The sequence below is a fragment of the Capra hircus genome, chromosome 25 (genome assembly GCF_001704415.2).
Source record: "Capra hircus breed San Clemente chromosome 25, ASM170441v1, whole genome shotgun sequence".
NCBI lineage: Eukaryota > Metazoa > Chordata > Mammalia > Artiodactyla > Bovidae > Capra > Capra hircus.
In genome coordinates, this window is record NC_030832.1 from 35,694,422 (window position 1) to 35,722,241 (window position 27,820).

The window sequence follows — 27,820 nt, forward strand, 5'->3', positions numbered from 1 at the left end:
TGAGTTGAGAAGGAAAAAAAAAAAAAAACCTCAACTTAGAAAATATCAAAATGGGGCCTAACCACATTCTATAATTACTTTACATAAGAGAAAGTTTTCCTGACTTTTTTTTACAATTAACTATGATCCACTTTCTTTTGTGCGCAGGGACTATAATTGGCCGTCGGTCGCTTATCCATTCATGCCCGTCACGAGTGGGCGCTGAGTGGAGCGGGGGCGCCTGGCAGGCGGACGGGGCGGGTGGGGGGACGGCAGAGATCGTGCCTGTGCCCTCACCGGTCCTGTGTCTTCATCGTCAAATGAGATCCCACTGAGGAGTCCTTGCTGGCTCTGAGGTGTGAGTCTAGGGTGCCAGGACCACCTCCAAATTATGCTAACTTCAACAGATTGGACATACCTTAAATAAGTATAATTTAAAAAATACAATGTAGAAGGTTCTGGGTTCTGAATTTGGGACACATATGTATGAGATGCCCCAAGAGGATGTAGTTTCTGGCTAGACAGCTGAGGACTGCAGGTGGGCGATCAAGGGCCAATCGCGGGGGCTCTGGGCCCTGGCTTCTGGCACAGGCCGGGGGGTCAGAAAACAGCCCTGCAGGTCGGGAGCAGGGCCCCGAGGGCTTGGTGGTGACTTGCCGGCAGCGAACCCTTGGCGTTCTTTTCGTTTGGGTACAGGGAGGGCTGGGTCCCAGCGGGCTGGGTCCTCTTGGGGCAGCCTCCTCTAGGAGCCAGGGGAGGCCGGCAGAGCTGGACTACTATGTCAGCTGCACCCTGACGGCACTCTGGCCCAGGCCAGTGAGCTCACAGCCTCAGGTCCAGCACAAACAGCCTCTGAGTCCTTGGAGGACAAAGAGGTGCTGTTGGGGGGCGAGCCCCCGGGATGGGGGTTTCTACCATGGGCTGCATGAGAGGATGGCTGACTGGCAGGGACGTGCCACCCGGGTCAAAGCCCGTCCTGCCTCGCTGCCTTGGGCTTTAGGACTCTGCTTCCGGCCACCTCACAGGGGTCAAGGCTGCCTTGCCTGCTGTCAGTCAGGACACGGAGTCCTCCAAACAAGAGCCTAATGGAGCTTCTGAGAGGAGGCGAGTCCAGGGAAACCTCATGCCTCCTTCTACTGTCCTCAGTGGAGGGAGACTCAGGCTGATGGCTGGAGCTTGACCGAGATAAAGGAGAAGGAATTGTAACCATCATCGTTACAGACAACAACTATGAGATGGCTTTGAGGTGAGGCACCCTGCCATGGTCATTACACGGGGTGAAGTGTCCGTTGAAGAGCTCAGGGTACTGGTGGGGAGCCAGACACCCTGTGTCTCCCGGGACCGCGTGCGGAGGGAGGTGGTGTGTGCACGCGTGCGTGCCGCCCTCCTCGGCCCCCCGGCTCCCTCCCAGCCCTCTGGCGCCCTTACCTTGAGGGTGCTGTTCTTGGCGCTCAGCTGCTGCTCGAGCTGGGAGATCTGGCTGGCTGAGTTCTCGCGCAGCTTGCTGAGGTTGGCCTGGAGTCTCTGCACGTCCTCCACCAGCTGGGCGATCTCCCGCTCCTTGGCGGCCAACTCAGCTTCCAGGCTGGAGCGGGTCAGCACCTCTATGGCCTGCTCCTGCGGAGGACAAAGGGGATGACAAAACCGCTCCGGCTTTGGACGGGCTTGTGGGGCTGGTCGGCGGTGCCGGCGGCTGGCTGAGGCGAAAAGCAGGCGGTGGGAAGGATGTGGACGGTGACGCAGATGAGACGGCAGCAACTCGTGCCTCTGCTTGGACCCACCCTGCCCATCGCCCTGCCCTCACCACCTTCCCACCTGCCTGGGAGCTGCTGCCTGGATTTGTCTGTTCAACAACCATTTACTGAATACCCACCGTGTACCAGGCACACGGCAGAGGACAAAAGGACAGAAGTCCTGCCCCACGGGGCGGGGCAGGGTGGGCCTGAAGGTGAAAGTCGACCAGTTGTGTCCGACTCTTTGTGACCCCGTGGACTATACAGTCCATGGAATTCTCCAGGCCAGAATACCGGAGTGGGTAGCCTTTCCCTTCTCCAGCGGATCTTCCCGACCCAGGAATCGAAGCGGGGTCTCCTGCATTGCAGGCAGATTCTTTACCAACTGAGCTATCAACATGCCTTAAATACACTTATTAGCAGCATGGAGTGTGTCAGATGGTGATAAGTGCCATGAAAAAACTGAAGCAGGGATGGGGCGTTTGGGGTTAATATGTCAGGAGAAGCCTCATTGAGATGGTGACTTTTGAGCAAAGACCTGAAGGAGGTGATGGAAATGGCCCTGCTGATGATGGCTGCGGATGCCAGAGGGGAAGGTTCTGAGGATGGCTTCTGGAATGTTCCACAGAATTCGGATTTTTCTACCACAAGATGAGATTCAATATCCTTTTGCTTCATTACTGTATTATTTAGAAGCTGAGATATCATTTGACAAGTTGATTCTCAGAGCTGGCATTTTACAAAAAAGGTAAATGATGTGGAAGATGCATTATTTAGGGTTCTTTTGCTTACGAATTCTTTTGATAATTGCTGTTTTAAAAACCTTACTCCCCACTCCTCAAATTTGCTCATTTTAGAAAATATGCAAAACAGGGAGAAGATCTTTTTTAAAAGTCAAATCCATAACTCCGTTTCTCAAGTAGGAGAGCAGGACTTTTGTCAGCTTTTAAAAGTAACTGTAGCTCCTGAATAATTCTGGGAGCTTGTCTGCGGGGCGGAGCACTTCTGGGCATGCCTGATGGGGCGGGATGGGGCGGGCAGGATGGCTTGGTCCCTGTGACAGCAGAGACCCAGGGGTGGCTCAGACTGCGGTCTAGAATGCCACCATCCCCACCACCACCCCGGCCCCTGGAAACGCAATGCTGCACGCCATAGTCTGACCTAAACTGGGGCAGGAAACTGTGGCAGCTTCAGCCCCAGGTGGCAGGGATGGCCATGCCATCCCACATGTGACGTGCCTGTCACAGGGTTCTCACTTCTAGGGACAGCCGGTCACGAGGGAAATAATGTTACCTATCTCCCTCCCAGGAAACTAAGGCCTTTACCATGTAAGAATGTGAAGCTTTGTGGGCTGTGTCTCTGGTCTGCATGACGTTGTAAAGTAAGCCCTTCACTTCCTCTGACTTCTGGCAGATCTGCTCATGGCCCTGGGGCCCCAGCGAGCATTCTCTCGCCAACTTATTAAAGAGGCACATGCTGTCCAGACCAGTTCTGTTCAGACTGTGCTCCACGGACTGGTGCCAATTCATAAACCATGGCCGGTACACAGTGAGACAAGCACAGAAATGGAGAATAAGCGTTTAGAAACTTTTTACAGCAATCTGATTTTGCTGTGACGTTTTTATTGTCTTTTGTGAAACAGTCTGCAACAGATTGGAAACTAGAAACAAAACAAAACAAATAAAAGCGTCCTTAACCACAGAGAATTTAGGAAGCTCTGCCCTTAGACAACATGGGCAGGAACTGAAGTCAGGAGCCAAGGGACTGCAGAGAGGTCCTCCCAGCAGCAAGGACAGCAGAGGGGCCTGAGGATGGAGGGAGGGTGTGGGTGGACGGGCGAGCCCGTGGGAAGAAGGGGGGCTCTGTCTCTGGGCATGGACACCACAGGTGGGACAGGGTGGGAGAGGCAGGGAGCAGGGGCAAGGAAGGGGTGACTGACGCTGAGAGGCCACCTCGGAGAGGACCGAGTCTCTTGGTACCTGAAAGTGACCACTCAGGAGGGCGGCCAGGGGGCCTGGGCTCGGCAGGGGGAGGCAATGACAGCGACACAGGGAGGCCGGCCACGTGGCGGGGGCAGGCTGCGCCATGGTGTCTAGCTGGACTTATTTGCCAGTCTTCCGGGGATGAGGAATGGCAGCCATAGAGACTGCGCAAGTGCTCTTAGGGAGGGAATCTTTGAGACAAACTGGAAAGTGACCTGGGGTTTTCAATTGGTGAGCGCAGGTCACCACATCAGGGACGAGGGGCTCAGAAGACATGTGTAAAAACAGCAGCTCTCAGTGTGGCCCTGGACCCAGGATGGGGGCAGGGGACAGGCTGTCCCAGGGGATGGCTGGCCACTCAACCCCTGGGGCCCAGCCTGCCTTGGCCCACAAGTCGACCACGAGAATGTAGGCATGCCGGTTAATTCAGGAACAGCCACAGAGTGCTTATTCGTAACATAGCAAACATAATTCGTGTCTCACATAAACTAAGTGAGATGAGATGAGGTAATACACCCTAAAGCAATGGGACCTTGGAATTAGGATAGAAAACACCACCCTCCTCTGCACCTGAATGTGTTCACTCCCATCTCCAGCACAAGGGCATCCTGTCGTCCCATTGCGTAGACACAGTGGGAAATGGAGGGAGAGCTGGACAAGGGCCTGGGAGTAGACCAGGGGCTGCGGGTGGAGGAGAGGCCTACACCTGGGTGATGGAGGTGTGGCCTGCTGGTCTGTGGGCACCAGCTCAAAGGAGATGGTGGGACAGGGTTGGGGAGGCGTGGAAAACTACAGGAGGCTGGCATCTGGCAATTCAGTAATAATCAGTAATAACTGAGATTAATCAGTTGAGATTATTACTGAGAAACGTGGACTCAGGGGACCAGGACCACTGCCTCCCTCGTGTCTGTCTAGGCCTTGACTTAGCCACACCCAAATCCCTTGGTTGTTGTTTAATCGCTAATTGTGTTTGACTCTTTGTGACCTTATGGACTGTAGCCCATCAGGTTCTTTGGTTCTTGGGATTCTCCAGACAAGAATACTGGAGTGGGTTGCCATCTCTTTCTCCAGGCGATCTTCCTGACCCAGGGATTGAACCCTCATCTCCTGCACTGGAGGCAGATTCTTTACCACTAAGCCACCAGGAAAGCCCAAATCCCTTGGGGGCTTTAACAAACACATGAGGTCTAGCCCCTGCCCTGGCAGCTGTGGTTCAGGGGCCTGGGGTAGGGCCCAGGGACTCCCCAGTGACATGGATGGGGTCCAGGGTCAGGACCCTGGCTCGGACAAACCGTGGAAGGACAGAAACTGACTTCCCTCAGCCAGACAACAGGCCCCTGTGAGAACCAGCATGGGGTCCCGGGAGTCTGTCTTGGGGGACTTGCCCAGGCTCCAGGCTTCACATATAAGGGCCTGTGTCCCTCCGGGTGCTGGGACTTGGGGGTGCGGGTGTGTTTTCAAGGGGGAGAATGAATGCAGAAGCAGCAGTGGCTGAGGGAGCACCTGTTAAAGTTTGTCCCCTGGAACTGTTTGCCTGCCTGCCAACCTGCTTGTGTGGACTCTCGCAGGTCACATAAATCCTCCCACAGAGACCAGAACACCAAGACTGGACAGAAGAAGCCAGATAATGATCTCTGCTACCCTGCAGCCATTTTCAGGTGAAATATGAAAAAGATACACCAGTGTTACTCAACATGCAGGAAACCTGACGTGCAGTGATGGTGGGCCGGGACCCCAGCCTGTGAGGCAAACGCTTGGAGTCTAGGCTGACCTCTCTGGGGAGGGCCGAGGGACCGGGAAGCTCAGTTTCCCTTCCTCCTCATCAACCTGCTATTCCTGCCAATGCCAAGTGGCAATGTAGGCGGACTCCATCCAGTATGTTCACCTGATGGACAGGCATTTAGGTTGAAGACGGCCTGGTGTGGGGCATCAGAGCCCCGAACTAGTATTTTCTGTAAATGCTTGCCAAAGAGCCTGCTTATCTCCTCTCTCCTTAAGTGCGCAAGAAGCCAGGTGGCTGGATGGAGGTGGAAGAAGGGGTGGACTTCAGAACAAGACAACCTTGGGCTCACATTCCAACTCGGTCATTTTCTAGCTGTGCGACCTTGGGCAGATGACCTAACTCTTCTGAGCCTGTTTCCTCACGTACCAAATGAAGGCAACCAAACTGTCCTCTAACAACCGCAGCGTCGTGAGGCAGAAATGAGATGACCATTAGGAGTCCTGCACGGCCCCTCACGCGGGCGGAGCAGTGCCTTCTGGAATTGGTGATTCCACCAAGACCCCAGTGGCCCGGGATCTTTGGCTTTTGCTGGATCTATAGCCTCGACTGTTTCTCTGCTGGGTTCTGCCAGCCAAGCCTAACAGACTTTGTGCCGCTGGCCCGGTTTCCTATGTTTGCTCATTCGCTCCCCGACTGGCTGGGGCTGGAGCTGCCGAGCTACGTGGGAATGCACCCCCGAGAGGAGCCCTGGCAGGGTTGCTAGCGGGAGACTGAAGCAGTGCCATATAAACATTGCACTTAGCCGATGATGAAGTGTTTAAGCACCCGAGGATCCACAACTTACTCTACCTGCACAAACACTCATTTCCTTCCGAAATGTTTTGGTTGTTACAGTCCAGGATGGTGCCAGAAACCCTCTCAATCGCAACTTGTAGCTCAGGGGCCCCGTGTGGACACAGGATGCATGGCCTTCTCTCAAGGACCCCAAGCGACCACAGAGGCCATGAGAAGCCGTGTAGACGCCATCCTCGACAGCTTCCTCCTGCCATGGCCGTGGGGCTGGGTCCCATCCAGGTGAACTTGGATGAGGGGACGTTTTGGACAAAATTAATACCGGAGTCCATTAAATACAAAGGCTGTGACGGTGCCTTAAATGGAAAACTTTTCTCTGTATCCTGAAATGCTTAAGTCACTTTTTAGTTAAATGTGAACTTAAAGAGAGAAAACAAAGATCTCATCTTACAAGGGGTCCTCACACTAAAGCTTTGCTTTGGATCTGTTCCTGGGGAATAATTTTAAAGCTCTGGTCTGGGGCAGAGGTGGACCCCGCTCAAGCCCTGGCTTGGACACTGGGCCCGAACATTCTGGGACGAGGGGTTTACGTCCAGGGAGCTTCCATTTCCTCATCTATATAAAGAAATGACAACGCCCGCTTCATGGCCTGGTGGTAGAGACGCTGTCAGAGTGATGTGCCACCTTATTATAGCAGGACGTCTCCCACCGGACCGTCCTCTCTCTGGGGAGGGCCTCACTCGTCCCTCTTGGCTCTCCCAGTATCCACTGCGGGTCCTGGCTCACAGCAAGGGCTCTCCAACTGTCTGTTAAGTAAAAGGACAGGGGCTTCCCTGGTGGTCCAGGGGCTAAGACTTTGCCTCCCAGTGCAGAGGGTGTGGGTTCAATCCCTGGTTGGGGACCTAAGATCCCACATGCCTTGTGGCCAAAAAACCAGAACATAAAAACAACAGAAGCAGTGTTGTAACAAAGTCAATGAAAACTTTAAAACTAGTCCAAGTCAGAAAAGGAAAAAAAAAAAAAACAACACTTAAGAAAAAATAAATTAATAAAAGGATACCGACAAGTGTGATTCACCCATCACAGGCTGTCAAAGCTGAGGGGTCCTCAGGATCACTTCCTCCTTACTCTGCATGCCAGGAAACTCAGGCCTGGTAAGTGTTACCACCTGAGTTCATATCACTGGACAGGAACCAGTGATGCAGCTGGCTTGGAAACTGGGGCTCCTGGACCAGAGCACTGATGCTGACCACAGAAGGCTCACCACTCAGGTTGGCTGTCAGAGGACAGATTATGTGGCGGGACTGGCCTCACTCAGAGTAATTTCCAGAACCCTTGTGAAAACCCATTTTACGGATGGTGCCAGTGAGACTCAGGGAGGTTAAGCCATTTGCCCCAAGTCGCACAGCAGATAAACTGCAGAGCTGGGGTTGGAACCCAGGGGTTTGGCTCCAGGGTCCGTGGTCATTGCACGGCACTGAAGAGTCTGGAATCCGACAGTTCAAAGCCGCCCTGATTGAGCTGGGAAAGTTCCAGCTAAAAGCAGTTTCCATTAATCTTAGGAAAATCAAGAGGCAGAGGACTGAGAGGTGTGTGCCTGGGAAATTCAGTCGCACACTGGGCAAGGTCAGGACTATCACACAAACTCAGAGTGGGTTGCTGTGTGATCACCTCCCCTGTTCCCCACCTGTACCCCCATGCTGCTGCTGCTAAGTCACTTCAGTCGTGTCTGACTCTGTGTGACCCCATAGACGGCAGCCCACCAGGCTCTCCTGTCCCTGGGATTCTCCAGGCAAGAACACTGGAGTGGGTTGCCATTGCCTTCTCCAATGCATGAAAGTGAAAAGTGAAAGTGAAGCCACTCAGTCGTGTCCAACTCTTAGCGACCCCATGGACTGCAGCCCACCAGGCTCCTCCATCCATGGGATTTTCCAGGCAAGAGTACTGGAGTGGGGTGCCACTGCCTTCTCTGCCCACCCCCATCAGGAAGCACTTTTCACTCTGGAAACACAAGCCCAGAAGAAGACCAAATGTCCAAGCTTCCTGTGCAGTGTTGCAGTGTTGTTAAGCCTTCAGCTTGGGAGCGCCACCCCCCGCAACCCACAACCAGCGTAACCAGGAGGATGCTCTCTGCGGGCTCTCCACCGGGTGGCGTCACCCTGACCACGAGCACCGACGCACCACCAGTAAAGCTCCTCCTCTGACTCAAACAGTTTCCACCCCCAGACTGTCACAAGAATACTCCATCGAGACAGCGGGACTATTTCAAATATTATCCCCGCCAAAGGGATGTTCTAAAGCCAAAGGAGAAAGTGGCCGTAACACAGAGGTGTGGATGCAGGGCGATAGAGTCCCCGCGGGGCTGGGCTACCCACCACGTCCGGCGCCTTCTGGATCTGGGAGGCCAGCTGGAGAGAGTGGTTGGCCGACGAGAGCTGCTCCCTCAAGGTCTCCGCCTCTCTTTGAGCCACCTCTGCCCTCTGAAGGAAATGAAAAGGGTGGAAAGAGAAAGTACATTCGGTTTAACAACTGACAATTATTACAAGAACATTCATCAATTCATGCCTGACTGACTATAATTGATTTTCCTAAACACTCAACCTAATAAATGCTAGAAAAAAAAACACAGAGAATGTGATGGATTTTTATTTTAAACAGTACAAGGAAGAAATAATTGAGCGATTATGACAGTAATTTAACGCTAGGAGCAAGGAATCCCCTGCTGATACTAGTGCTCCGGCCCACTGAATTTCCCAGACTGAATAAATACAAGTGGAAATGGAGTCTTTTGATTCAATTTCTTTCTATTCTCATAGACCAAGAAGATTTTATTGCAGGATTACTCCTGGGAGTAATTCTCACGGGTAAACAGTGAATTAAAGACACACTGGCCATTCTCCTCCTGAAAACACGCACAATGTTGTGGTTGTTTTCCTCTAGCAAGTATTTCCATAAACGGACGGGGTGTAAATGCCACTTCTTTTGTGAGGACCACGCTTATTTCAACATATTTAACCCTTCACCCAACCAAGCTAACGCCGAGGCTGGTCATTTCCAGCCAGCCAGGCCAACGAGGCCTTGCTTGATGGGTGAGGATGAACAGAGGTGCCTGCGGGGAGGAGGCTGCAGGAGAAACAAGTGGACGCTTCTGTCATTTGCTGTAATTCTTGGACAAGGACACCAGTGCCCCGGACAGCTAACCAGGATGTCCCACTGGCTGGCGAGAATAGTCACTCCCATGCTTGTCACCTAACAGGGCACCATGGTGCAGTGGGCAGGAGCTGGGCCTTTGGAACCAAGGGATGAGGACAGGTTACATAGTTCAGCTCACCAAGCCTCCACCGTCCCATCTGTAAAATGGGAAGACTCTTTCCCTCCCAGGGACTTTTCAAGGATTAACGCCCAGAAGGTCACTTGTCCAGAGTGCCTTGTTGATGGGCTTATCCCGATTTGACAGTTATGACTGAGACGAGACACAAAGACAGCGGGGAAGCAGTTGCTAATTGACGTTGCGCACGTGGTCTGAGGTGTGATCGCTGCTTCTTTCTACCAGTCGTACATTCTGCTCACAGAAAAGATGAGCGAGAAGAGCCTGGCTGGGTAAGGCTATTTCGTGTGTTTTATTTCGTGGTGTGACAGTGTGTACCTACTAATTGCTAAGAAAGAATTTTTGAAAAGAGAAGTACAGAGTTATCCTGCCCAGTACTCGCTGATCTGTCTAGATGTATGAGGATGGGGTTTGGCAGCCTTGAGCGGTCCTGCGAGGGCAGTGTGGCCCGGTCTGCCCGGCATCCAGACAAATTAGGGTATTTCTAACAGCGGCTACTCCCACCCAGGGTGGTGCTGGAGGCTGCCTGCCACGCTGCTCCAGGAGCTCTTGGAATTGCACTCCATCTAATTCCCATGGCGCCTGGCCAGGCCTGTCTGTGCTTGAGCAGCTGCCTCCCACCCTCTGTTGCAAAATGTCTTGAGGTGCCTGTGTCAGGAAAGGCAGCGATATGACCAGTGTGGCCAAGATGCTGGTGGGTGGGGGGCTCATGGGTGACGATAACTGCAGGAAAGTCTCCCCTCTGGTGAAAAAGACTTCCCCCTGAGTCTGTTTCCAGATGGGCCATGCCATGTGTTTTCTAATACTCAAGTCAAGTTCCTGAAAAGGTTCTGGAGGAGGAAATGGCAACCCACTCTAGTATTCTTGCCTGGAGAATTCTATGGACAGAGGAGCCTGGTGGGCTACAGTCCATGGGGTTGCAAAGAGTCGGACACGACTGAGCCCACGCACACACTGAAAAGTTTACTCTTGTCTGTCTCATCAGTTACACTTTCGGGCATAAAATCTCCATGGCTCTGCGGCTAATCCCGCACAAAGCAGAACAACTGGAAATCAAAACAGGCCCCAGAGCCTGTGGAGGAGAGAGTGGAGGCCAGGAGCTGCTGCGGTCAGTGAGCCTCTGTAGCTGTAGATGTAGCCCCGCTGTTAGCGGCTGAGGTGGAAGGAGGGGGTGCTGTGCTGGGTTGGCTCCTTGACATCACTTGTTTCTGGGGTCGCCCGTTCACCCCATGACCACACTTCAACCGGATGAAGCTTCGTGTCTCGAACCGGAACCAACAATGAGAGGGGACGGGCTCTGGGGCTGGTTTCTGGGGCTGTGGGTGCAGGAGACACCCAGCTCCTTGTCCCTGCTGACAGTGGCCTCCTCGTCCTCCCTGCAGAGGCAGGGCCGGGGCTGGGGCCGAGCCTGGGCTCCCGAGCTGGCGGCACTGTGGATGTGATTCAACGGCCCCCCATGGTGAGGACAGAGCCTGGCCAAACCTGGGGTGTCCTCCTGAGAGATCTGCTGGCTGTTTCTTACTCTCTGTCCTTTTCTGAGAAGTGAGGGCAAATGCTGGAAGCACATGGAAAGTAAATGGGGGTGGGCAGGGGGCAGGGAGCATGTGAATGAATGAGGGTTTTGCTGTGCATTGTGGTAGTGACCCTGTCCATAGAGATAGATAGGGCTGCCCTGCAGGATGACTGGGGACCAGGGAGATAACACAAGCTGGGTGCCTAGCAGCGCCCACCACAGGTTGAGAGGTGTCCAGTGAGGAAGGATGAGTACTATTATTTTGGCCTCCTGGCATGGGCTGCCTCAGGTGGCATTTATTCTTTCCTTATCTTTAAAATGAGGACAGTTTTTTAAAATTTAAAATCTTAAAAAGTTTCAGGGGAAAATTACTAGAGACTGAAGCTCGTCTTAGGTGAAGCTCTAGCTCTCTTCAGCCGTCTGGGACCAGGAAGCCAGGACACTTTATTTGCTGTGGGCACTTTGTTTCAAGAATTCTGTTAGTCAAGCCAGCACAGGGCAGTGAGGATTCCGCACAGATGACACTGGCTGGGGCGGCTGCAGCCTGAGGCGGGGGTGCGGGGCGGGGGCGGATGACACCGGTCTTGGCTCAGTGTGGAACATGAGCCCTGGGCCCAGGGCAAGGTGGCTGTGCTCCAGAGTTCTCTCAAGGGGTGTGTTTCCTTCTCCCTTAGAAACAAGGCTGGGGCATGAGGGAATCCTCCCCACCTCCCCTGTCGGGCAGGCTTTCCCATTTACCCATTTAAGGTGTGGCCTTGAGGTCCCTGGTTTTATATGGTTGACAGTGGTGCTGGACGTGGTGTGTCTCTGATCTAGCCTTCTGCCCAACCTGGCCCTAGGCTTTGTCGCTTGTCCCTTTTATACGTGTGGCCATGGAAACCCAGGCTCAGGGACACCAGAGCTGAGCAAATCCTTCCAGGGATGCGGCAGCCACGGGAATGGCTGGGAACGTGGCCTGAGGGAAGGCTGTCCCCCCTGCAGGACCTTCTGAAGGCTGCTGGAGTAAACTCCCACACACTGAGTTTATTACGTCCCACAGGTTGATCACGTCACAGTTCTGAGGTCAGGCATCTGCTACGGGGTTCACTGGGGTAAGATTAAGGTGCTAGCAGGGCTGTGCCCTTCCTGAACCTCCAGGGGAGGATCTGCGTTCTGGCTGTTTCCAGCTTGTAGAGGATGCCCGCATTCCTTGGCTTGTGGCCCCTTCCTCACTGTGGCCTTCAGCATCCGCAGTGGCCAACCGAATTCTCGCATCCCCTCACTCTGACCCCTCTGCTTCCCTCTCTGCCTCTGAGAACCCTGGGGACAACGGAGGGCCCACCTGTATAATCCCAGGGACTCTCACACCTCGAGGTCAGCAGATTAACAGGCTTGACTCTGCTCTGCAAGTAAATGAACATACCCGCAGGTTGTGGAGGACATCTTCGGGGGATGGTGTCCTGGCCGCCATATTCCTCGAGTACAAATAACACCTTTGGACCGTTTATGGGAGAAGGCAAGGTCTCCTTGGGGATGACCCCTCGACCTGCTTCCCTCCAGGCCCTGGACTCTCGAGGAAGAGAAAGGGGAGCAAGACTACAAAGACCAGCAATCGACTTCCCAAGGGAACAGATGCCACCGCTCTGGAAAGCACACAGCTAACTTCAGGTCACCCTTCCAAAGCAGCACCACCCAGTGCTGTGGGGCACAGCTAGGGCCAGAGGTGGCCCTGCTTCAGTGATGCTGTTGGAAGAAGGTCAGAAAAGTCCACAGAGAGATTAATTGCCATGTGTCCCAAGCTGGCCCCGTTCAGTGGCTGGAGTCCTGTTCAGGCTCCCTGCCTGTGTTTCTGGGGGATTCGATGGATATTGATTTGAATTTCTCCTCTCAAGGGTCAGCTAGGCTGAAAGCTGGACCTCCCCCAGTGCCACTCCACTCCCATAAACTTAGACTGTCACAGTCCGCTGACTGCTGAGTCATGATTTCAGAAAAGCCAGAAGAGCAAATTTCCCTACCTCCCCCTGCCCCCAGAGCTCTGAACTTTCTGTTGTTGTTTTCAGTCTGTAAGTCGTGTCTGACTCTTTGTGACCCCTTGGACTGTAGTCTGCCAGGCTCCTCTGTCCATGGAACTTCCCAGGCAAGAATACTGGGGTGGGCTGCCATTTCCTTCTCCAGGGGATCTTCCCAACCCAGGGATCAAACCTGCATCCCCTGCACTGTAGGCAGATTCTTTACTGCTGAGCCACCTGGGAAGTCCCACGTTAACAGTCACTAATAAAGACAGTATTAATACAAGCATCTCAAGGTTGAACAAATAGGTGTAAATAAACCCGGCTCCTAATCGCCTGGTGCTGATTCTCTTCCACTTTTCCTCACTAGAAACAGAAGTACTTTAGCTATAAAATAGAGCTTCAGGTCTCAGTAGAACGTTTTGACTATAAACCCAGTGCAAAAATAATGTTATATGCCAATGAACTAGTAAATTGCTCCTCCTGGGGCTCTCCCCTGATGGGAAAGCCACAGAACCAGATGTCTGGCTGTGCCCGCCCTGGTGCAGCTCTCGGTGCCCCTCCTCCCGCCCGCTTCCGCCTCTGCCTTGTCGCTGGGGTCCGAGCCGGCCGCACATCCCTGCCCTGATCCATCTCAGCAGCTGCTCACTGCTCTCCTGGCTTCCGGTCCTTTCACTCCCCTCCACTTTCCGCTGTGTAGCCAGAGCAATCCCTCTAGAACTCAAATCCGGCGTCTCAGTCCTGCCTGTGCTGCTCCACTGTTCTCAGGAAGAGGCCCCCTGCCCTAAACCCGGCTGGACCCCTTCCTCTGGGCCCACGTCCCCAAAGTGGCTTTTTGGAACAGCCTGGAACCCTTGAGTACTTCCTTGCCTTCCTGGGTGCCCTCCTCCCTGTCTACCTGGGAAGTTTTTCTCCTCGTTGAGTCACCCTTGTCAATCCGCTGAGTCATTGAGTCCAAGCACTTTCTGTTTGCTCTGTGTCTGGATCCTCCACCTCACACGCTCAGCGAAGTCTGGCCCATATCTGCTCACATAGCTCTGTTGACGGGGAGCTCACTCCTGTAGAAGGCAGCTCCAGGCACCTCTGGCGACTCATTGCTGAGAACAAGCTTCTCTGCATGGGATGAGGGGAGCTCCCCCCCATTAGCCTCTGCCCGCAGCCATGACAAAGCCCAACCCCTTCCGTGGCCAGTCCTGGAGACCTGCAAGGCCAGAATCCACAACCACCACCCTAGGCCTTCCCCTTTCTAATCTCTTAACATCCCAAGTTCCCCATGTGTCAAGTCCCCCTGTTTTCTTTCTCTGCTCCCCAAAGAATAAAGATGTCCCCAAACCTTCTGGTTTCCCTCCTGTGCAGGTCCCTTCCCCATCCTGGCCATGGAGTGGACCCTGAAAGCACTCCCTGAATGCTTGCCTTCCTTGCAGGTTTCTAGGACAAATGACAATTCCCTGAGCAAGGACTGATTGCTACAGATGGGTGCTGAATCATCACCTCCTTCATTCCAGAGACTATTTCTGTTAATGCAGCCTGAGGTTGCATTAATCTCCTTTGGCAGCCACATCCGGCTATGAACTCGCCCTGAGTGGCTGGTTAGGCTCTCCTATACCTCCCCATACCCTCACCGTGCTGGTACTCCCCTAGGGTGGGACTTTGGAATTCTCCCTGTGAACCTGGGTATGTTAGCAACTATAGAGCATGAATTAAGGCACTCACTTCCAGGCATGTGTGCATGCATGCTCAGTCATGTCCATTTCTTTGTGACCCCATGGACTGTAACCTGCCAGGCTTCTCTGTCCATGATATTTCCCAGGCAAGAATACTGGATGGAATGGGTTGACATCCCCTCATCCAGGGGATCTTCCTGACTTCAGGGATAGAGCCCACGCCTCCTGCCCTGGCAAGCAGATTCTTCTGCCACTGAGCCATGCAGGAAGCCCTCCACTTCCGGGCATTTTACCTCTAATTCTGCAAATAATCCTGCAAAGGAAGTGCAAGCAGACCTCCTTTAACCACGCTTCTCTTTATTATTCCAAACACTGCTTTTTACAAATTGAAGGTTGGTGGCAACCCTGTGTTGGAGCAAGTCCACTGGCAGTGTTTTTCCAACAGCTTTCTTTAAAAATTAAGGTATGTATGTCCATTGTTTGCTCAGACATACTGCTATTGCACACTTAACAGACTCGCAGTGCAGCATAAACACAACTTTTACATGTACTAGGAAGCTGAAACATTTGAGTGACTTGCACTGTGATACCCGCTCTGCTGCGGTGGCCCCAAACCCGAAATCTCTCTGAGGTCTGCCTGTACTTGCCTCCCTTCCTCCCGTTCTCTCGAACATTAACAAGTTTCTTTTTTAAATTAAAAAGATTAAATTATGGTAAAATACAATCACATATAATACACCATCTTAATCATTTTTAAGTATGGATTTTATAGTAGTGTTAAGCATGTTCGCATTGCTGGGCAACCATCTCTAAAACTTTTTATCTTGCAGAACTGAAAGCCTGACCCTATTAAACACTATAATTCCCCATTCCCCCAGCCTCTGATACCCACCCTTCTATTGTCTCTATGAATTTGATGACTGTGGGGACCTCATTTGGAGAAGGCAATAGCACCCCATTCCAGTACTCTGGAAAATACCATGGACGGAGGAGCCTGGTGGGCTGCAGTCCATGGGATCACTGAGAGTCGGACATGACTGAGTGACTTCACTTTCACTTTTCACTTTCATGCATTGGAGAAGGCAATGGCAACCCACTCCAGTGTTCTTGTGTGGAGAATCCCAGGGACGGGGGAGCCTGGTGGGCTGCCGTCTATGGGGTCGCACAGAGTCGGACACGACTGAAGCAATTTAGCAGCAGCAGTAGCAGCAGCAGCAGGGACCTCATATAGGAGGAATCACATAGTATTTGTTTTCTTTTATTGTGTGACTGGATTAATTTTCCTTGGCATAAGGTCTGCAAAGTTCATCTTTTTCTTTTCTTTTTTAAAGAAATATAAGCAGTGAAGAGACTTATCCAAGGCCACACAGCCAGGAAGTACCGAGTTGGGACCTGAGCAAACTGCCACCTTGGAAGCGGCACCTTCTGCAGGGTCCTGCCTGGCACCTCCAAGGACCCATAGCCACCCAGGGCCTTCGGCATTTTGAGAAAAGTGTCACCTCTGCCAAATATGCTTAGTACCTGCAGACTAATTAGAACCTGAGCACTTGATATGCACAGAATTGGGTTATCTAACAAACCAGAACTTACCCCAGAGTGCCTTCAGAAGGGGCGGCTGGCCCAGGATTGGCCAGGGGGAGAGAGTGGATGGGTGGAAATTTGAGGAATGTGAATGACAGTCCTGTGACAGGGAAGCTTAACAAGTATGGTCTCTGCAAAGTTGAGCAGTGCTACTTGAATAAGAACAAAGGGGCCACAGTAAATTAGTTTATAGTAAGTTAAGGTAAATAAATGCTTAGGCACCTTTGTGCGCTGGAGCAGAAGCAGTGTGTTAGGGCACAGAGCGGAATGGGTGTTTTTGAGAATTTGACAGAAAGGCAAAATGAGTCCTTGGACTCCAGCCCTGTTTCTGAGTGTGGTAAAGTGCGTAGGTTCCAGGCCTGACTCTGCAACAGACCGGCTGCTGACCTCAGTTTGCTTATTTGTAAAATGGGAGTCATAACCACACTGATCTTGGTGGAAACCGGTGAGGTTTAAGGGGCTCGGTTCATGTGAAGTGCTCAGAACAGAGCCAGGCACAAGACAAGTTACTCAAGAATGGTCAGCTCTTCTCCCTGTGACCAGCAAAGCTGCCACACAAACACGCTACCTGGGACTTCCCTGGCAGTCTAGTGCTTAAAACTCTGCACTTCTGATGCAGGGAACATGGGTTCGACCCGTGGTCAGGGAACTAAGATCTCATATGATGTGTGGTACGGCCAGTAAGTAAATACATTTAATTGAATTACTTTAAAGATGCTACCTGGGGTGATGCAGTCCAGGTGTCTCTACTGAGCACCCGACATGGATCAGGCCTAGGACCCTCAGAAAGGAGAAAGGAACCCAGACGCCCCATGACCGTTCTCCTGCATAAACTGGCTGTCACATTTCAGTCAGAGTTCAGAGTATTTTCATGAGCTAAAGATCAAACAGGGACGCTCTTTCCTGAATGTCTGCCAAGGGGTTAGGAATGCCAGCTGGGAGGCAGTCATGCTGTGGGACCCTCAAAAGGCAGAGAGCTGAGACTGCAGATTCGAGAAGGATTTTCATCCTCTTGGAGCTACCCTAAGCTTCCCTGTGCGTGGGGTGGCCCGGCTGTAGAACTAAGTGGGGAGAGGCCACTACTGCCCGCGCGTGGCCTTCTGGGGCTGAGAAAACTAACCCAGCTCTGGCTGCTTCTCTCCACTAAAAAATAGACTAGAATAAAATAAAACAAGGAGACCCCTTCCTTTTCAAAGCAGTAATACCATTTGCTGAAGCAAAATGTTTTCCTCTTCTGCAGAGTTCTTGGGGAAAGGCCGGGCTCGGCAGGGTGGCAGCTCCGTATTTACAGCCACGGGATGTGTGCGTGCGTACCTGCCAAGTCTCCTCAGTTGTGCCCGAGTCTTTGTGACCCCAAGGACTATAGCCCATCAGGCTCCTCTGCCCACTGGGTTCTCCAGGCAAGAACATTGGAGTGGGTTGCCATGTCCTCCTCCAGAGGATCTTCTCGACCCAGGGACCGAACCCATGTCTCTTATGTCTCCTGCATCGGCACGTGGGTTCTTTGCAACTAGCACTGCCTGGGAAGCCCCGTTTTTAGGGTACTGGGTGCCTATTCTGTGTGGGACACAGTGCTGGGGGTGCGTTCCACAAAGCACTGTGACGACTAAGAATCAGCTGAGAGGGCCCGCTGGCTGGAAGCCTTCTCCAGAGAAAGTGGCTCAATCCATTAGAAGGTGGAGGCACAGACTTTGCTGCAGGGTTAATGTGTTGGTATAAACTCTGCTGCATAACAGCTGTCACGGGAAGAGTGTAGAGACTTAAGAAATGGATGAAGGAAGAGAAAAAGCATCACCATGAGATGCCTGGGATGCAGGGACCGTATCAGAGACTTTCCCAAGGAAATCACACCTGGGACTTCTTGTGTATAGCTCATGGCATCAGAAAAAGCATCAACTTTGATAGGTGTATGTGAAAAATACAAGACTAACTGGCTTCCTGACTTAGAGAGAAGCCTCTTCCATGAGGACAGAAAGGGCTATGCTCTTGTGATTTTATGTCTGAAGCCATCAAACATCCTACCTGGTTTGCTCTTTCAAGGTCCGTCATGATCATTTCAATTTCGTCGGCCCTGGGGAGGTGAGAGGGAGAGAGCAGGTTAGTCAATGGGTGAGGCAGGCTCAGGGGCCACCACTGTTCCCAACTTGGCAGCATGGCCCATGGGCACACAGGCCAGGCCAGTGTCGGGGTGGGGGGCCTGCAGACCTGCGAGGGGACACTGATGCCTGCTGGAAGGAGGTGGGCTTACGTCGAGGGAAAAAGCTGGTGTGCTCTTGAGGGGCACCCAGTCTCCTTGGGGAGACAGTGGCTCCTGCCAAGAGAGCCCTGAACAGAGCCCTGAACAGAGAGCTCTGGAGAAACAGAGGAGTCAGAGATGGATTCTCCTTGGCGGAGGGAATCAGGAAGGTCTCAGAGGAGGTGATGTGTGAGCTGGGTTTTGAAGGATGAGTAGAAGTTTGCCAGGGCTGAGAGAACCATGGACAGGTGGGGGGAGGTGGGGAAAGGCTGGGGATGCAGGATGGGGGCTCTGCTGGCGGCACCACGAACCAGCTGAGTCACCGCCACACCCCACCTCCGAGCCTGCTCACACACAGGGAGTTGCCAGGTGCTTTTTTTTTTTTTTCCCCCCTGTTCTGAAAGTCCTTTCTTGAGTAATTTGAAGGCACATATATGTTTCCAACATACAACATCATGAGAGAGAGAGGAACCATGCTCAGAGTTCTACTGAGAAGGACAATTCCAAAAGTCTGTTGCAGGTTTGAACAGAACTCCCAGGGGAGTCGCTGCCCCAGACAGGTCCCAATGGTGGCCCCAGAGAGGAGGTCAAGGTCAAGACTGCTACCTGTGAGAGGTTCAGTACCCTCCGTGAAAGGGGATGGAACATACAGCACAGGCCTCCTCCGGCGGGGGCTGCCTCACTCCATGCCCTGTGGGGACCTGCAGGACTCAGGCCCACCCCTCCCCGCTGGACGGCTTGCCTGCTGGCCTCCCTTGGCTGTCCTTCTGTATCGAGGCTCTTGGCCCCCATCCACAGACCTCTGCTCCAACTTGTCTCACCACATATGGACCCCTGTGTAGCCTGGACCTATACTGCCTGTCCTGTCACCCTCCACCTCTGGGAACCTCGTCTCCTACTTCCACCCCTCCCCCAACCCTGCCAGTGGCGCCATCTCAGGAGGCAGCACAGTCTCCCCACCAGTATATGTCTCCTCCACCCTCATCCCTGCTGGCACAGGGCTTGGTGTTCAGCCAATGGTCAGGGTCCTGAATGCAGCTGGTCCCTCCAGTGATGGGCTGGTCAGCCAGTCTACCCACTGGGGCAGGTCGGGGCGCCCGGACAGGCTGACTCCAGGGTTCTTCTGTTCCCCAAACTTGCTTCTCTGGTCCTAACCACCCACCCTCATTCTCTGGTCCTAACCGCCTACCCTTAATACAGAGCCACTCAGGCCCTGGCCGGTCTGTTTTAGCTATTTGCTGCATCGTGTGTTCCCTCCTGTGGCCCTGAGGCTTTCCCAGCCTTTAGGCGTGCCCTGCGATTCCAGGCAATCTCATCAACTCTCAGCAGCCTGAACAAGGTATCAGACGCTGGTGATCAGGTTCACAGATCATGGTATCTGTTTGAAACAGTATGCTGCTTTCAGACTCATCAGAGAAAAGTCTGAAACACCTCACCAAATGGTCTGGTTAAATGAAGCTATTTTTAGGGCAACTTGGTGAAGGAGGCAGTGTCTCTAAGACAAACACTCAAACTGGGGCTCCACAGGGAAATGCTGGGGGCTGGGGGTAGGCTTGGGGTGGCTTCAATTGTGAAACATCTCCTTGCACCATTTCAAAAAGAAACCTTCAGGATATTAGAGAGAAACTGCCGTGAATCTGGAGGGTAAAACCATCATGGAAAGTGTTAAGATCTGCTAGTGGCAGAAAAGGGGACCCCCTGCTGATGGAGCACAGACTTCATTGTGTATGCGAGACAATGAAAAGTCAACAACCTTCTCCTAAGGCAAATCACTACTTTTAAATGCAGCTTTGAACTTAAATCAGTTATTCACTACTTATTCACCAAGTCCAGATCCATGCGGCCACTCACCCAGCCCGCCAGCTGCTGGAATCATTTGGACACTCACTTACTTGGTCCGTGAATGTTTCGAGACACCTACAACTCCCTGGCCACAGGACAGGTGCGGGCAGATGTGGCTCCTATAAAGTCTGCCGGGGCTGCATTTACAAGAGGCAGACAGAAACGCTTGGCTACTGAGCACCCGAAATAAGACCTCCAGGGGCCCTGTCTCCCTTCTCTCTGGAGCATGTTGGGGAGCTGGTGGCTGCAGGACCCAGCAGGTGGATGGGGAACGGCCAGGGCTGGGGGAGCAGAGATCCTGAGCACCGGCCTCAGGGAGGGTTTCCTGAATTTCTCCTGTTGTATCTTCACGAACCCCTTCCTCTTTAATTCTGGCTAAATTATCTCCGTTATTTAGATAGTCTTCTGCTTAGTTTGGCTCTCCCATTATCTGGCTACTGTCGGCACACCCCTCTCCGCCCTTCATGTTGTCCAAACTTTCCCTCCATTTGCTGTGTCCTATTTTGCAGCCATGAAATTAAAAGACGCTTACTCCTTGGAAGAAAAGTTATGACCAACCTAGTCAAAAGCAGAGACATTACTTTGCCAACTAAGGTCCATCTAGTCAAGGCTATGGTTTTTCCTATGGTCATGTATGGATGTGAGAGTTGAACTGTGAAGAAGGCTGAGCGCCGAAGAATTGATGCTTTTGAACTGTGGTGTTGGAGAAGACTCTTGAGAGTCTCTTGGACTGCAAGGAGATCCAACCAGTCCATCCTAAAGGAGATCAGCCCTGGGATTTCTTTGGAAGGAATGATGCTGAAGCTGAAGCTCCAGTACTTTGGCCACCTCATGTGAAGAGTTGACTCATTGGAAAAGACTCTGATGCTGGGAGGGATTGGGGGCAGGAGGAGAAGGGGACGACAGAGGATGAGATGGCTGGATGGCATCATGGATTCAATGGATGTGAGTCTGAGTGAACTCCGGGAGATGGTGATGGACAGGCAGGCCTGGCGTGCTGCGATTCATGGGGTCGCAAAGAGTCGGACACAACTGAGCAACTGAACTGAACTGAACTGAAAGAATGCTCAAAGTACCGCACAATTGCACTCATCTCACATGCTAGTAAAGTAATGCTCAAAATTCTCCAAGCTAGGCTTCAGCAATACGTGAACCGTGAACTTCTGATGTTCAAGCTGGTTTTAGAAAAGGCAGAGGAACCAGAGATCAAATTGCCAACATCCGCTGGATCATGGAAAAAGCAAGAGAGTTCCAGAAAAACATCTATTTCTGCTTTATTGACTATGCCAAAGCCTTTGACTGTCTGGATCACAATAAACTGTGGAAAATTCTGAAAGAGATGGGAATAACAGACCACCTCACCTGCCTCTTGAGAAATCTGTATGCAGGCCAGGAAGCAACAGTTAGAACTGGACATGGAACAACAGACTGGTTCCAAATAGGAAAAGGAGTACGTCAAGGCTGTATATTGTCACCCTGCTTATTTAACTTATATGCAGAGTACATCATGAGAAATGCTGGACTGGAAGAAACACAAGCTGGAATCAAGATTGCTGGGAGAAATACCAGTAATCTCAGATATGCAGATGACACCATCCTTACGGCAGAAAGTGAAGAGGAACTAAAAAGCCTCTTGATGAAAGTGAAAGAGGAAAGTGAAAAAGTTGGCTTAAAGCTCAACATTCAGAAAATGAAGATCATGGCATCTGGTCCCATCACTCCATGGGAAACAGTGGGAACAGTGTCAGACTTTATTTTTTGGGGCTCCAAAATCACTGCAGATGGTGACGGCAGCCATGAAATTAAAAGATGCTTACTCCTTGGAAGAAAAGTTATGACCAACCTAGATAGTATATTCAAAAGCAGAGACATTACTTTGCCGACTAAGGTCCGTCTAGTCAAGGCTATGGTTTTTCCAGTAGTCATGTAAGGATGTGAGATTTGGACTGTAAAGAAGGCTGAGCGCTGAAGAATTGATGCTTTTGAACTATGGTATTGGAGAAGACTCTTGAGAGTCCCTTGAACTGCAAGGAGATCCAACCAGTCCATTCTGAAGGAGATCAACCCTGGGATTTCTTTGGAAGGAATGATGCTAAAGCTGAAACTCCAGTACTTTGGCCACCTCATGCGAAGAGTTGACTCATTGGAAAAGACTTTGATGCTGTGGGGGATTAGGGGCAGGAGAAGAAGGGGACGACCGAGGATGAGATGGCTGGATGGCATCACTGACTCAATGGACGCGAGTCTGAGTGAACTCCGGGAGATGGTGACGGACAGGGAGGCCTGGCGTGCTGTGATTCATGGGGTGGCAAAGAGTCGGACACGACTGAGCGACTGAACTGAACTGAACTGAACTGATCCTCTCCTGCCCCTCTGGACAGCTCTTCAGCTTGATCCCCTGTAACTGTGCTCAGCCTGGGATCCATCTCCTCTCTGTTTCCTTGGTTTAGTTTTTCTGTCTCTCATACCTGTCATTCCCACTCCATTATTAAGTTATTCCTTGGTTTTGCTTTATGTTTCCTCGAGTGTATTTTTTTACACGTATTTCATATGACAGGCCCATCTGATTGCCTTCCAGAGAGGAGTGTCCTCTTCTGGGGCCTTGTTTTTCCTGGGGTTACCAGCTACTCTTCCTGGCAGTGTACACAGGGAGATGGGGCGCATAGAGAGGCAGACCTGCTGTGTATTTCTCAGGATGAATCAAAAAAAGACACACAGCAATGTTCAGTGCATTTTGCTGAGTGAAGGAAGGAAAGGCAGGGAATGACCCTAGGTCTCCAGAATAAACTGATAGTGCCTTTCCACCAGGAAAACTCTTTGGCCAGAGCTGCACCTTGCTTTCTTTCCTTTTTCTTTCTTTCATTCCTTCCTTCCTTTCTCCATGCTGTGTGGCTTGCAGGATCTTAGTTCTCTGACTAGGGATCAAACCTATGCCTCCTGCAGTGGAAGCTTGAAGTCCTAACCACTGGACCTCCAGGAAATTCCCAGGGCTTTGCCTTTAATTCTCAGCATTAGGAGGAGGTGATCCTCCTGGTAAAATGCCCCAACTTCTGTTCTGGAGATTAAGGGTAGAAATGTGACTGTCTGGGGACCCACACTCACTTATTTTTAATCCACCCCTCACTCCTTGACTGGCCACTGCCATTGGCCATGGGGTCAGGACAAGGTCAGACACAGGCCTGGGCTAGGAACGAGAGGTATTCTCAGTGATCTGGCTTCACATAGAGGCTAGGTCGGCAAAGCTGGGACCTGTGGGATCTGGGAAGTGATATCCAGATCCAGCCAGATTTAGGGGCCTGGGGGGGCCTGAGTGCCTCCTAGGTGAATGGTTTTGTTTGGTCATTACAATACCTAATACCCAGAAAACAATGTATCATCTCTGAAAGATTTCAAGTCACTGATTAAAAAAAAATTAGCCACATTTAAACAGGAAGGTGTCTTTTTGGCATTCTGCAGTGATCTCTGGAAATGAATTTCAAGTTTTTCCATCTTCTCGTCAGTTTAACTTTGGTTACTAGGCAACTGCTAAACTGACCAAAATACTGAATGTGATAACAAGTGCGGTCCTTACCTTTCATTATGAGAGCAGGTCTCGTATTTCCAGAGCTTTCAGATGATAATGCCAACACTGAGCCCTGCTGTTCCAGGGCCAGGGAATTCAACACCAGCTCCCCTGAAGACAGCAGGGCCCAGGGGAGCTAGATGGGACCAGAGCCACAGGAGACAGTGCTAAGAACCAGAGATGCAGTGGGCAAGGAAAAGTTCAGATGATGACTATAGAGGTCTGTAGGCTCAGTGATGTACCTTTCCAAGGGGGCATGCTTTTTAAAAGGGGAGATGAAAAACACAACCCACTGGGTACCAAAATGTGATCAGGGCTCTTGGAGACGTGAAGTGCAGCCCTTGGCGCTGGCAGATTTGTCAATGCTGGTAGAATCTTATAACTTGTCTGCCACTGAGTCAGTAGAACCCACTCCTTGCCAAGCTGCTGCTGCCCCCCTCCCTCCCCAACAACATGAATCCTACCAGACAAACTGCCCTCAGTAAGTAACATGAAAGTGCCCAGGGGTTAAAAAAGCAACTGGAAATGTTATCTGAAAAGAACAGTTATGAATTAGATGGCATGTGCTCTCATAGCAGGGCGGTCAACAATATTCCCGGGGCGGGGGGGGGGGAGGTTCCTTCTTTTTGTTTCGCAGGCTCAACTACCACGTCAGTGGGTTGGAGCTGGAGCCTGACGTTAGTCTAAAATCATTTATTTTCCAAAGTCCATAATAACTGCACGTTATTGTTTGCTCAGCAAAACTATTTATTATAAAGATTACGTTCTCTCACCTTTTTACGAGCTGACAAAACAGCTTTCACTGAACTATTAACCAGAGCAGCATTGTGCTCTGCTCTGGCTTCAGACTGTGGATCATTTCAGCCTGGCCTGGAATATGCAGTTTCATTCAATCAGTTCCCCACAGATCATTCCAGGGTAGTCTCTGGGCTGGCACATGATTTTTTATGAGGAACTTGAAAGGACACAGTCAAGGCTGACGGCAGGGAAATCATATCCATGATGGAAACCCTGTGTTTCCTTTCACACTAGTCTCCCGAGTGCTGAGGGATGGCACCAGGGCAAGGGTGGAGCATATTTCAATCCCAAACAAACCTGCAACTTCAGGAGCTATTTAAGCAAAGTAAATCTACAAGGCAGTTGAAAAAGCATCCGGGGCGAACTTTAAGGGTCAGTGTATTTTCTTGGATCCAGGTCAAGAGCCTCAATTCTAGATTGTAAAGTTCTTAGGCATCAAAAGAAGAAATATCTGGGATTTCCCTGGCAGTCTGGGGGGTAGGACCCTTTGCTTTCACTGAAGAGAGGAAGGTTCAATCCCTGGTGGGGGAACTAAGATCTTGCAAGCTGTGTGATGCAGTCAAAAAAACAAAACAATAAAAGAAAAACAAAAGAAGAAGAAATATCTATAAGATCCATTCTCCCTGATGTAAAAACAAGCAAAAAGTTCCAGTATGCTTGGTAAAGTGAATGCTTGCCCCACCCAGTGGACGCTATATCTGCCACCTGGCTCATCAGGAAGGCGGGTCAGTCTCCAGACCTGGCTCCCAGCACAAAGGAGCAGAGGAGCCCAGAAGCAGGGCTTGCTGGACCGCATGCAATAAGAACTGGTGGGAAAACGAAGAGGAGGAGGAGCCAGAGGGCCAGGGATGAGGAGGTGTCTTGGCTATAGGGCTGGAATCGCCTTAATAGGGGTTGAGGGTCTTCAGAAAAAGGGCCTCTTCCGCCTGCACACAGGCACACAGGTGGGACTTAGTCTCAGGAGAGGAAAGGCTGGTCTGAGTCCAGTGTGACAGGCAGGGCAAGGCTGCACAGGAAGGAGGTGGCACCAGCCTGAGGCCCAGGGGTGTGAGTGGAGTTGGGGCAGCTTGCCCTCAGTGATGCTTACAGAGCACCTACTATGTGCCACGTCCGATGGGGAAACAAACATCCTGGGTTGGTAGTGCACAGGGCACTGACATTCACCTTACTGGGACCACAGGGATGGACGCCATATATCCCAGGAGTTCAAAGACGGGAGACCCTGTTACTGCCTGCTCAGGTGGGCGCAGGGAAGTGACGACACCAGGGAATTTGGGTGCAGGACAGCCCAGAAGGAGGGACAGCAGGCTTTGCAAACAGGAGGAGAGGACCTCTGGTCTGCAACCTGAAGGAGGCAGAGAACAGCGGGCAGAGGGAGGCACAACCAGACTGAACCAGACCACACGGGGTGGGAGTCCATCAAGCTTGTGTTTCCATGGCAACCACCCCAACCATGTCATGAGGCCAGCCTCTTCCTGCCCCTTCTATGCCTCCTATTTCTTTCTCTCATGACAGCAGAGCACAGACACATAGCTAGGGTGACAGTGGGGACCCTTGCCTAATGTCAGATGGTGGCTGACATCACAGGTGAGGTCTCCACTGGTTTACCATCAAACGCTTTGCTCATTTTGGGCTTTAAATACATGTGTTTGTATTTTGTTAATGCGACAGCCAACTGTTCGTATTTTATTAAGACTTTTTAATAAAAGAAGGACACTGATTTTATTAAGTACCTTTTAAGCATTTATGAAGCTAATTAGAAGGTTCTTCGCTGACTCGCTAAAATGGTAAATTATACTGACAGTCACTTGCCCCCTATTTGGTTGTGGATATTATGCACTTAACACGCTCCTGAGTTCTATTTGCTAATATTTTATTGAGTATTTTTCCCCCATAAATATTTATAAGTGAGACTGGCCTCTGATTTCTTTTGTCTCCTCTTTGTCAGGTAAAGTCATACAAAGTACTTTGAAAGCATTTCTTTCTTTTTGTAGACAGAGTGAGCCATCACAGATTTGACGATATTATTCTCAAAAAACCTGAGCCCACATTCCACCCATTGGTCTCAACATGTTGCCTGGCAGGCGAGCCCTTGGCCACCTCCTGCTCCCGGGGCAGAGTTCACAGCCAGTGTGCCTTAGGCAGTGTGATGGGCTCGAGAGCTGCTCCCCAGCGCCCTCCCTCCCAGTGTCCTCTGGGCCAGGACCCCTGGGGGCCACCTCTCATCAACACCTCGGCTCCTTTTCCAGTTTCATTTCCCGCTTGTCCAGCCATCCGGACAAAGAGGCCCAAGTGCACAACTGCTCCCTCAGCGCCGCCGAGGTGGGGCCGAGGCTTTAGTCTGCGAGTGACATGCATTCTGTGCACATTTCCTTTTGTGGCTCAATTGACAAACGCTCTTGTGGGTTCTCTAGCCTTATTCTGTTCCTTAGAGCCACCACGCTTGTCCGCACAGCTGTCCCTGCTGCTGAGCTCCACATGCTGCTGCTGTCGCCATCTAGGCCTTGGCTCCAAGGCCCACTGTCTTCTGAGGGTCTCCTGGCAGCCCTGCTCCCCGTCATCTGCTCATTTATTTTTATTGCACTTATTTCTGCCTCTGAGTACCTTGTTCAGATACTGATGGCTTGTTTATTTGTGGCCATGATCCCAGAGAACACAGCAGGCGCTCCCTAAATCCTGGCTGATGAATGACGCAGACCTACGACGCCTTCACTTCCTCGAGTCCACCCTGCATGTGACAGGCAACAACTCACTGGCTGGGATTCTAAACAGCAGAAAGTGGAGGGCTGTTTTGCCAAGTTGTAAATATGACTTTCAAGGAAAGAGTCTGTAAGTTGTTTTGGCAGAAGGAAAATACTTAGTTTTTCTGACCACTTTTTGTAGCCCTTGAAAGAGGAGGCAAACACTTACCCTGGAAGAAAAAGTATCTATAGACCCGGGTTCTTGGGAGCATGAGTTGCCAGAGGGCAGGGCTGTTGGCTCATCTCCCTGTTGCTCCCCGTTACTCCCCGTCCCTCCTGGGGCCCACAGAGCTGGGTACAAACAGGACTCGACATGGATTGGCTGGGGAGGTGGGAGAAGAAAGCATCCTTTGTGGAA

The 27,820-nt window shown here is 51.5% G+C and overlaps 1 protein-coding gene across 7 annotated transcripts in view; it reads right to left on the reverse strand.

Moving 5' to 3' along the window:
• The window catches only part of CUX1 (cut like homeobox 1), a 361,373-nt gene that overhangs the window by 85,829 nt on the left and 247,724 nt on the right, over positions 1-27,820 (reverse strand). For 5 of the 7 annotated variants that reach the window (XM_018040281.1, XM_018040280.1, XM_018040279.1 and 2 more), the window contains exons 9-11: positions 18,306-18,354; positions 8,585-8,689; positions 1,408-1,596 (exon numbers count right to left, since the gene is read on the reverse strand). In XM_018040281.1, coding sequence (XP_017895770.1) covers positions 1,408-1,596; positions 8,585-8,689; positions 18,306-18,354 — 343 coding nt within the window. The remainder of the gene's footprint in view (positions 1-1,407; positions 1,597-8,584; positions 8,690-18,305; positions 18,355-27,820) is intronic. The other 2 variants (XM_018040282.1, XM_018040277.1) reach the window with 1 other exon arrangement.